General features: G+C 35.5%; 1 protein-coding gene across 1 annotated transcript; it reads right to left on the minus strand.

Moving 5' to 3' along the window:
• Window positions 1-616: 616 nt before the first annotated feature.
• Window positions 617-4359, minus strand: LOC131019145 (receptor kinase-like protein Xa21). The gene is made up of 4 exons (XM_057947831.1): window positions 3453-4359; window positions 3156-3374; window positions 1096-3087; window positions 617-1000 (listed from the first exon to the last, which is right to left on the minus strand). Exons 1-4 carry the CDS (start codon window positions 4357-4359, stop codon window positions 645-647), a joined length of 3474 nt encoding a protein of 1157 aa, XP_057803814.1. The 3' UTR covers window positions 617-644.
• Between the last annotated feature and the right edge of the window lie 7311 nt (window positions 4360-11670).

Raw genomic sequence — 11670 nt, forward strand, 5'->3', positions numbered from 1 at the left:
CCAAATTCATGATTTTATCAATATTTGTATATTGTCATATTAATTATAGTATTCCCTCCGTCTCAGTTATCTTAAGACCTTTCATCTCGGCTAACCATAGGAAATCAGAATTGCAAAAAACAAAAAATCATTCAATAATATAGTGAGCTTGCAAAACAAAAACAAGAAAAACTCGCGAACAATCGAAAACTCCAAATTGATACTAAAAAACCACGTTTAGTCAGCTAGGCAAGAACAATGATGAAGAAATATACAGAAACATTATGCGCTTCAACAAGAAGATGATCTAAGCAAACTAAGGCCATAAAAACAAGAAGATAATATTTGAACTTCCCTTCCCCATTTTCTAGTATTATGTTTTGAACTTCTATATATGTACATGTTTGACATTAATAACTATATTCAGCTTAACTGAGACACAACAGTTCGAGACTTATAGCAGCCATGCTTCATTGCAGGTAGTGTGGAGGTTTCCAGATTCTTGTTCATGAAGATGCAAGAGTATATATAGAATAATAAAGAACAACATTTTCATAAAATATGTAAACTCAAGAACACAAAATATGGAGGAAAGAGGGATAGAAAAACCTTGAGCATCAATAAAATGGTAATAGAACAATATTATCATAAAACTTTAAATTAGCTTACTTGAATCTCATTGGGAAAATCGATGTTTGATTTTCTGCAAACTCTGCATGTGCTTGTTTCATGTTGATTCTATCCCCGGGAGAGTCGGCAGAGCATTTCAAAGCCAATTCAAGTATGGATGATACACACTGCATATTCTTGCCAATCATTTCTTCCTCCAAATTCATGACTAAGTTGGCATCTATCACTTCATCTGGGATCTCCGAAAGTGAGAGTTCTACCCATCTCTTTAAGCTCATATCTCCGCAAAACATATCATCACTAGGCCTTTTTCTCGTAAAAGTTTCAATCAACATCACCCCGTAGCTATACACATCACACCTTGTTGAAACTAGCCCTTCCAAGCCATACTCTGGAACAACAGAAAAAGCATGATGTATGCAGTAAGGAAGACACAATTAATTGATTGAAAGTGAAGTGAAATCAATATATTTAGAGAAACTTCACCTGGAGCGATGTAACCCAATGTTGCTAGCGAGTTGGTTAACACAAAGCTATCTCCATCGCATAACAACTTTGCTATCCCAAAGTCGCTTACATGGGCAACCATGTCTTCATCTAACAACACATTACTAGTCTTCAAGTCGCTGTGGACAATGGGCATTGAATAACCGTGATGAAGATACTCCAAAGCAGATGCAACATCAATCATTATATTCAATCTTTCCATCATATTCAAGCAATAGTTGTGGGAATATAACCATTTTTCAAGGTTTCCCTTTGGCATATATTCAAGTACTAATGCCTTGAACTCTTCATTGGAGCAACTGCTTATGACGCTTGTCAGATTCCTGTGTCGAATGCTACGTAGTATCTCACATTCGACATCGAATATTCTTGAAATGCCTTCTAGCTGCATATTAAACACCTTGACAGCGATATCCTTCCCATTGTTAAGAATTCCTTTATAAACAGAGCATGAACTCCCAGTGCCAAGTAAATTGCTTTCATCGAATCTTTCCGTTGCTTGCAGCAGTTCATAATAAGAGATTCTTTCCGGCACAATGAATATCAACTCATCAACCTCTCTAGTCGTCTTATCTTTCCTTTTATTTCTGACAATTATAAAGGCCAAAGAAACAACTGAAATGAAAGCCACAACCCCAAAAATAATAAATGAAGCTCGTTCCACCTTCTTTCTCTTTGATATGTGATTAGAAATTGAAGAGCAAATTTGGACATGGAACTTGGGAATTCCACACAATGCCTCATTACCCTTAAAACAATCCATAGTGAAGTTTCTAAAAGAACCTCCGTTAGGAATTTCTCCACTTAAACTATTGAAAGAGACATTAAAGTAGTCGAGGTGTTGAAGTGCTTCTAAAGACTTTGGAATTGAACCAGAGAGGTTGTTGTACGACAAGTCGAGATTTACCAAACTGATCATGCTTCCCATAGACACGGGTATAGAACCTTCTAGTCTATTATTTGCCAAAGACAAAAAAATCAAATTCTGCAACTTCCCAATAGTGCTAGGAATTGACCCTGACAACTGATTCATTGCTACATTTATATAGATCGCTGCTCCTAAGTTACTCATCTCTAGAGGTAGTGACCCATTTAATAAATTCGAGGACAAGTCTAGATGGATCAAATCTTTTAGGCCCCATAAGCTTGATGGTATGCTAGAATTCAAAATGATGGAGTCTAGATAAAGATTTCTTAAAGAAGAGACATTTCCCAGACATTTAGGAATTGGGCCTGAAAATTGATTCCGGCTCATAACTAAAGTATCGAGGCGGAGTAGATCACATATAGCATGTGGAATAGAGCCTCCCAACATGTTATTAAGCAGCTGTAATCCTTGAAGTTCATGCAAATGGCTTATAGTTAGTGGAATATTACCAGATAACTCATTCCCAGATAAACCCAGTTCCATCATATTGCTTAGATTGCCTATTTCAATGGGAATGCTGCCACTGAATTTGCAGTAGTCGACATAGAATCTTTCGAGTGAGGAAGATAAGTTCCCGACAGAAGCTGGAATGACACCATTTAGAGGATTATCAGCAATTGACAAAGTAGTTAGAGACTTGCAATTTGTCAATGAAGTAATGAAGGAAGAAGATGGTGCCTGGGTAAGATTGTTGCCGGACAGAGAAAGAAGTTGGAGAAGTCTTAGGTTGCCGAGATGAGTATGTATATAACCACTGAATTTATTTTCAGCAAGTATGAGAATTGTGAGTCTAGAACAGTTAGAGATAGAGTTGGGTATTGTTCCGGTGATGGAATTATTGCCAAGATAAAGTTCTTCGAGAGAGGGAGAGGGATGGCATAAATGGGTTGGAAGAACCCCTGACAGAGCATTGCCGGTAAGTGAAAGAATCCGAAGAGTTGAAATGTTAAAGAGCTCATGTGGAATCGAACCACTCAAGGTATTGAATGATAATGACAATATCTCCAAATGGTAAAGTTGGCCAAATTCAGTGGGAATAAGCCCTGCAAAACATCAGATTTTAAAACTGTAGCTAAAAACACATATTGTAGCTAAATTTACTCTGTTGTACCTGTAAAATGGTTTTCCCGGAGGTCTAACGCTGTTAGCATGGTAATATTCCTGACATCCCTTGAAAGGTTCCCCGTGAATTTGTTACGCGCTAGATATATGTTTTGCAGAGAAGACATATTCGTGAAAATATTGAAATCAATTGAGCCCGCAATCTCATTCCATTCAGCAGCAAACTCAACCAGACTCTGAAGATGGCCAATCTCATGTGGTAGTATTCCTGGCAAAAAAAGTGTCATGAAACTAATAAAATCTCATTTACACAAATTTATGTGATAAGAACTTGAACCATATATACCATTCAAATTGTTAGCACCAAGATATAACTCCCGAAGAGATGTTAAGTAGCCGATTTCTGAAGGTATCTCCCCACTAAAAGAGTTGTAAGAGAGGCCTAACACCTCAAGCCGTGAACATTGGGATACATTTGTGGGAATCGCGCCACTCAGCTGATTTAAAGAAAGACCAAGCACAGTAAGAAATGGAAGATTATGGCACATGTCTGTTGGAAGACTTCCACTCAATTCATTGCCTGTCAAAGCTATAGCTACAAGGGTCGAGATGTTGAATATGGCTGATGGTATAGCACCCGAGAGATGATTATATTCAACATACAGAGTTTGTAGACTTTGAAGTCTTCCCAACTCTTTTGGAATTTCTCCACTTAGAGAATTGGAAGATAAGGAAAGATATTGTAGGTTTGTGAGGTTTGAGAGCGATTTTGGGATGGAACCTATGAAGCTGTTGTTGTGTAAAGACAAGTACTCTAATTTTGGTAACTGACCCAACATCGGAGGGATGTCTCCGGTGAAGTTGTTGAGTCGGAGAGATATGAACTTCAAACGGCGAAGGAGAGACAGTTCCTGTGGCAAATCTCCATGGAAAAGATTTCTTCTGAGGTCGAGGGAGACGAGGAAGGAGAGGTGGCCGAGCTGTGGTGGAATGGTGGCGGAGAGAGCCATGTTGGAGAGATTCAAGGCAGCTACTCTGTGGTGGCGGAAGCTGCAAGTGACGCCAATCCAGGTGCAGACGGAGGTGGAGTTGGTCCAATTAGTTGCAAGTAAAAGAGATGTATGTTTGAGTGAAAGAAGGGCAGTTTGATCAGTTGCAAGGCTCAGAGGTTGTTTGGCTTCAGAAGAAAGCATTTGGAAGGTTATGGTAATTAGGAATGCATACTGCAAAATGCAAGAAAGCTTTTTCTCCATGGCTGCAAATTGTGATAATTAAGTCGCTAATAACTGCAAGTTATATACACATATTACAAGAGTTGCTTTTGATGTGTTTTTTGTTTTTTGTACGTTTTTTCCGTTTGAGTCAAGTCGTCCTTAGATGTCGGCCCCAATCACTTATAGAGACTGATACGAAGACTTGAGGTTCAGACAAATTCTTGAATAATTTTATTCAACTACACATGGATTACACATGGATTGCAACGGCCAGAATTTCAAACTTACGAACTTTGAATTTCATAAAGTTTGGTGCCAATTACTTTTTAAAATATGACAAATTGTTAGAATTCACACATTACATGTATCTTAACAAATAATTTGTATGCCAACAACATAAATAAAATAAATAATTAGTCGGTCGGTATTGTGTGAAATTAATTCTTACGTCAAGGCCACTATATTCAATCCCAGTACCAAAAAATTATAAAATGCACCATTAATAAATTAATAAATTATTACAGTTGCGATTGGCTGCAAATCATGTGATTTGCACAAATTATCAGAGTATTTTATACTTTACAAATTATCATGACTAATTCAATGCGACTAACTAATTATCAATACAATAAAAATCCAAAATGAAAATTGGAATGGTACTACTATTAGGTTGACAATTACTGGTCGAAGAGATAAAAAATAAAATATTAAAAGAGGATTCAAATTATTGAAAAAATAAGGTACCAAATTTACAAACTGAATACTATTTTCCAGGCACACAATGACTAAATACTAAATATTCATATTCCTTAAAAATACACATTTTTGTATATATATTACAACATATGAAAAACATTATACACAAAATTCAATATCTAAATAAAATAAAATTTGCAACACTCGGATTTTCTAACTAGATTTGAAACACTCGGATTTTCAAAATAAAATTTGAAATTCATTTTCTTTGCTAAGGGTTCCAACAATGTCCTTGCTCGACTTTTACTTAACCTTGCTCGACTTTTACTTAAAAACTCAACTTGAGCATAAAATCAACTTAAAAAATGTTTTTCTTCCATAAATTGGTAAGACTTTAGTATATAAATTAACACATATAATCAAACAATATATGCATATAATAACACTTGGAGAGAAATAATTAATGAGAAATTTAATTAATTAAATCAGAATCCAAATTAATCAGTCATTGGTTCAATTAATAAATTAAATGGGCCAACAAATAAAGATGTTAAAATAAATCGGCCCAGTCTTAAAAGAAATGTAGCCCACTTAGTGAATAAGAGCCCAAACAAAATTAAACGTCAAATTTTGAAAATTCTTAAAAGAGAAAAAAAAACTTTTATGTGCAGTATGATGTGCTCTTGTATATACACAAGAGATCAGAATTTTCTGTACAGAATAAGAAGTCTTCTGTGAAAAGGGAGAAGAAAGTTGAAGATTTCTGCTAGACAACTTGGAGATGAATTCTTTAGAATCGTGAAGACTATAGAATGTAGTTATGAACACTAGTCTCCAAAAAAATACACAATTAAAGTAACTTATTCACTGAACTAAAGCTCGTTCTTGTATTTTAAATATAACATAATTTTATTTTAGTTTAAAAATGATTTTTTTAAATGAAAAAAACAAAAAAATGACAATTAATAATTAAAATATAATATATGTATATATATATATCTATATATATAAAATAATTAATTAAATAATTCTCGGTTATTCGGTTAACCCGAACCGATTATCAGGTTAACCGATACCCGAAATTTTTCTAAAAATGATAACCGAAACTGATCCAATACTCAAAAAATTCGGTTATTGGATACCCGAACCTGAGAATTTCGGTTCGATTAATGGATTATCCAAAATTCGATAACAAATTAGACAGCCCTACTTAAGGGACCTTTTGATTTTCGAGCAATTTACTTTTTTTTTTGGGCTTGATTTACCCAATAAGCAATCACATTCCTTTTAATTAATAAAGGCCCACTAGTATATTTTAATTAAATAAACTCTATATCTTTGTTGGGCAGCTTTTATATATATTAGCTCTCCAAGAATATAAATAATGCATTCATATTTATATATATCTAGCCACAAGTAAATATAGGTCAAATATTGTATTTGGAGTGAGGTGGAATTGGGGTTTGATGTTGAAAGATCGAAGAAGGGTGTTGGGTGGTAGGGGGTAGGTGGGGAGGGGTGGGGTTGTCAGGTAACTTTGACAAATTAAGGTGTGGGTTTAGTAACTTTGAATTTCACCATTGTTTCTATTTTCATACACTTAGCTAGTCATGAGTGTTAAAATTTTTGTAGAAGAAAGTATACTAAGCCCACGTTTGGTTGAGTGTTTTTAGAGGTGGGAAAGGGAATCAAGTAATTGAATCCATTACTTGTTGTTTGATTTGGGTAATGAGATAATCATTATCCTTACTTGAGGGGTAACCCAATCACCCAATTTGTTACCCTATGCCACCAGAGAGCAACCCGACCCGACTCCAAATGGATATGGAATCAATACGTTTCCATATCGGGTAGGGCAACCGGATCCCTGGGTTGATGCTACTGAAAGAAGAAGGAAGAAGCTGAAGTGCACAAGAGAATTCATTTGACGAAGCTTACGTGCTCCTCTGGAACTATGGCTTTCAACTTCCTCTTGCCATCAAAACCAATCGCAAGAAGCACGACATCAGCATCCAATTTGGTCCCATCCTCGAACTGGACTCCTTCGTCTCAAAACCACCACTTTGAGGCAGATCTTTTGATGACAATGTTGCCCTTGTCGGCCTCGGAGAAATAGTTGTGAGCAGGATCGCTATCTGGCAAGACGCGTAGTCCTCCTCAAAAGGTGCTCGGGTTTCAGCCCATACTTCTCCAAGGGAAGCTTCCATGTTAGGTAGGATTCAACAGCCTTTGACTGCCCTTCTGTGTAATAACCTATATATTTGTTCAGAAAGTAGAAGAGAAAATTGAAGATGTTATTTTTTAAAATAAAATAAAAAATAATTATATGTGGATTATAATAACATTTGGGGTAAATAATAGTATATGAGAATTTTTGTTATATATTGAGTTTCAATTTTAGGAAATAGCCTATTAAAACGGAAATTTTAGACGTGGGAGAATTTCCTTGTACCTCACATAAAGATTGTGATGAGAAATTTTAGGCGTGGGAGATTTTTAGTTGGAACTGAAATTGTAGCTTTGCTCAAAACATGCCTTAATAAAAGGTGCATGAATAAATCAAAGCTCAAGTGAGATGTTTGTATTTTGCCCCTTTAGAGAAAGGATGAGATCATTTAAATAGTACTCTTCCGTCCAAATTTAACAGGTCATAGTATTTCCTTACTTGGAAGAGGTATTGAAAATGTTGATCTAAAAGTGTAGATGGGTATTTAATTCAAATTGAATTTTACCAATTATCTAATTTTCTTTATTGGAAGTGGGCTTATGTGGCCCATTAAGATTATTTTAATCACAGTGTAAAATGGGCCGTCTCTTTTTTTTATACACAATAAACTTGATGCTAACTGTTTTTTTTAATAATTTTTTTAGAGGCCGAAACAAGCTTTCAAATAAGCAATCACATTAATTCCTTTTAATTAATCAAGGCCCACTAGTATATTTTAATTAAATAATTAAGCTCTATATCTTTGTTGGGCAGCTTTTATATATATTAGCTATCCAAGAATATAAATTAGAGTGAAACCCCTACTCTAGCCAAAACCTTTTAGTTGTAGTAAAAAATGTCCATGAAGATAAAAATGTGGAAAATATAGCCTTTTTAGAGTTGAAATGACTAAGTTATCCTTACTAATATATTTTGATTAATTAATATTTTACAATTTTCGAAAATATAACAAAATATTAAAAAGAGAAATAGTAAAAACAAAACCTAGATTTTGGGTGAAATCATATTTGGGTAAAAAAAAAAAGAGTTACCATCTCCTTCCCCAAGTCACCTTCATTACCAACGACCTTTTCCGGCGACCTCATTCCGGCGGTTTCGCAAGGCGGTCTCCACGGCCGTCTTACTCCTCTTCATCTCGTTTCCGGTAAGTTACTTCCTTCTAATTTCATGTATCTTTTGAATTTGTTGTGAGGTTTTTGAAAAAGTAGAATTTCGAAAAATTAGTTGGGAAAATGTTGATAATAGAAAAATGTGTTAATCCTCTTTGTAATGATGTTCAAAACTACGAGATATGTTTGATTTGTTATATTATTAGTGAATATTTATGAAGTTCTTGGTTTTTTATTCGATTTTTTCGCAATGTGTTTTTGGTTACACGCAAAACTGATGGTTACACACAAAAACGATGGTTACACACAATTTCATAAAATAATGTGTGTAACACTGTTACACACTTTATCGTCATCAATTGTGTGTAACAGTAAGAAATTAACCATTACACACATTATCGTCCGAATTTGTGTGTAACAGTACGAAATGCTTTATTACACACATTATCGATAAAAAAATGTGTGTAATAATGGAAATTACTTACTGTTACACACATTATCGATCACAATTGTGTGTAATGGTTCAAACTTCACTGTTACACACATTATCGTTCGAAATTGTGTGTAACAGTACAAAATGCTTTATTACATACATTATCGGCCAAAAAATGTGTGTAATAATGAAAATTGCAGAGGGAGAGCGGCGCGGTCTGAGGCGGTGAAGGCAGCGGCGCGGGTGAAGTCAGCGGCGTCTGAAAATCTATGTGGGCTTCCGGTGCGGGTGAAGGCAGCGGCGCGGTCTGAGGCGGTGACGGCGGCGCCTAGGTCAGAGAAGGTGGCGGCAGCGACGCGGTGGGGCGGAGGCGTGAAGACGGTGACGGCGGCGGCGCGTTCGGTCTGAGACGGTGACGGCGGCGGCCCGGTGGCAAAGGTATGAAAATGGCGGCTGAATTCTAGGGATTGAGTTTTTTGAAATTTAGATGTAGTAAATTTTCGGTAGTAATTTTATTTGAAGTAATTTTATGTAAAGTAATTTTGTATTTTAATTCAAATATATTAAATAAAACTTTTCAGTTTTTCTAAATTCCAGAAAATTTAAATAAGGGTAGAAAAGTCATAAAGGCTACTATTTCCATATTTTGTTTTTGGTGGACAATTTTTCCTTTTGTTATGTGGGATAGGCTAATTGAGCCCATTTACTCTATAAATTATGCATTCATATTCATATATATCTAGCTAGCCACAAGTAAATATAGCTCAAATATTGTATTTGGAGTGAGGTGGATTTGGGGTTTGATGTTGAAAGATCAAAGAAGGGTGTTAGGTGGAACATGATTATTGAAAGTTGAAACGGAAGGAGTAATTTTCAAACCAGATTTATTCAAAAAATTAAAAAGCAAGCTGTTACATATAAATATGTTTATATTATTAATCTGATGAAATTCTTAGGAGGTGATTTGTACGATGGAATGGAGATGAGAATGAAATGACGATTCCTACTTCGATTTTATTTTTTTGTTTGATATATTATCTTTGTATGAATCATCATTCTATTTGGAATTACCATATATATATGAATTATCATTGCTTCCACCTACTATGATCTTAGTCGTTGCATTCTATTTTTAATAAAAGTATTTTATTGAATAAAAAAATATTTTTAAATAATATTGTGGACAGACCAAAATAGTAAAAGTTGAAACTATATCGTGGACGGAGGGAGTATAATAAAAGAATTTCTCTGAACATAGTGAAATATTTCCTCGGGCAACTCATTTTCATTTATTTTATTTCCAATGGTAATTGATAGTTTTTTTATAGTGGCGTGGAGCATGACACAGTTCTTTTCGGTACAAGAATTAAGAAATTGGTATTTTGTGTGTTAAGTGTGGTAGGTGAAAAAATGAATAAAGGATAAATTTTTTGCTATTTTTAGAAACGTGTCATGCTTCGTGGGACAGATCAAAAAGGAAACTGTGTCATTTTTGGTGAGACGGAGGGAGTATGATAATTTTGATATTTGATCACCTATTTCTAATAAAGTAAACAATTGTATAGGATAATCTTAGATAAGTTTTTTCATCAATTATCATTTATCAAGTCTATCTTTACCCCATATCCCTACGTATGTTGTGTGAAATGTGTCTATAGATACCCACAGGGTAAGAATCAGTGGTCTGCTAAATCTTTTCCATTTCTAGCATTCATGCAACATCAATTATGAGAGGGAATCTTCTTCTTTAATTCGGAGATCCCACCATTAATTCTCACCTATAATCTAATCTCTATGTGTCTTGGCCTTTATAATCTGCTACGAGTGAAGCATCTGCCTAAATTTCAAGCTACATACTCCTTCTCCGGCGGAAACGCCGCCCCTCATCTCTCTTCTTCCCTCATCGATACACGCGCACAAAAACCTTTTCCCTATCTCTCCTCTGCCACTGTTCGCCGGTGGAAAGCATCCGCAGCAACAGCGGCGCTGCCTCATCTCTCCCTTGACCTCCAAAAGATCACAGCTCCAAACACACATAGGCGCACACCAGGTGTTCGATTAAAGGAGACAAAAATTCGGAGGGGAAGCCGAAGGAATTATCCATTTTTTTCAGGTTAGTTTCAGCTGCCTTCCCCATAAGATTTTTGTTTTTTTTCAGTTTTCACATTAGGTTTCATTTCGTATGAGTTTTTGATGAGGATGTTTCTGGTTTCGTTCCCTTTGTTCTGATTATGGTCTGAAAATGTGGAATATTTAGTATTTGAATAGTGTTCTTGTTTCTTCCCACCATTGAATTGATTAAGATGAAAATCGATTATGAAATGAAGTAACCTAGCTACTAACTGACCATAATCCTTTATTAGTTTATTTGGTTATATGAGATTAATGACATTGACTTGCCTGCCAGAATAATGATGATTTTGATCGTAATTCATCTTGTTTCTGATATTAACCCGAGATTGGTGATTATTTGGTTAAAATAAGATTAATACTTATATATGAATATGGATGATTTTTTCAGAGGTCGGAAGGAGATGAGATGGGTGTTTGCTAGTTGTATTGTTGGCATGGGCAGTATTGGTAATATATGGCTAAAACTCCTCCGGCTCGAGAGCCGAGCTTAGCTCGTAGCAGGCCTCGTCGGAAAGCCGAGCCGTTATCTCGGCGTGGAGCCACGGCTCGACGTCGAGTCGGAGCTGCGAAGAGGCTCAATCTGCCATGATGGAGAGTCTTCGGCAACATGTGGAAAGGCTTTACATGGACATGGAGCTTGACGAGGCGAAAAAGAAACCGTAATCTTTTGTTGTTTCTTTTTTTTTTTTTTATCACTGCAAGTGTGTTTCTTTTCATATTTATGTTTATATTCATTGGTGAAATGAGAATGG

The sequence above is a fragment of the Salvia miltiorrhiza genome, chromosome 3 (assembly GCF_028751815.1).
Source record: "Salvia miltiorrhiza cultivar Shanhuang (shh) chromosome 3, IMPLAD_Smil_shh, whole genome shotgun sequence".
NCBI classification, from domain to species: domain Eukaryota; kingdom Viridiplantae; phylum Streptophyta; class Magnoliopsida; order Lamiales; family Lamiaceae; genus Salvia; species Salvia miltiorrhiza.

What these genes read in the sequence shown, in the direction of transcription:
- LOC131019145 (XM_057947831.1), bottom strand. Translation starts at nt 4,359, where the DNA reads ATGGAGAAAAAGCTTTCTTGCATTTTGCAGTATGCATTCCTAATTACC. An exon ending in TGGTGCTAACAATTTGAATG is followed by an intron (nt 3,375 to 3,452) that starts GTATATATGGTT and finishes TTTTTTTGCCAG; the next exon opens with GAATACTACCACATGAGATT. An exon ending in CCGGGAAAACCATTTTACAG is followed by an intron (nt 3,088 to 3,155) that starts GTACAACAGAGT and finishes GATGTTTTGCAG; the next exon opens with GGCTTATTCCCACTGAATTT.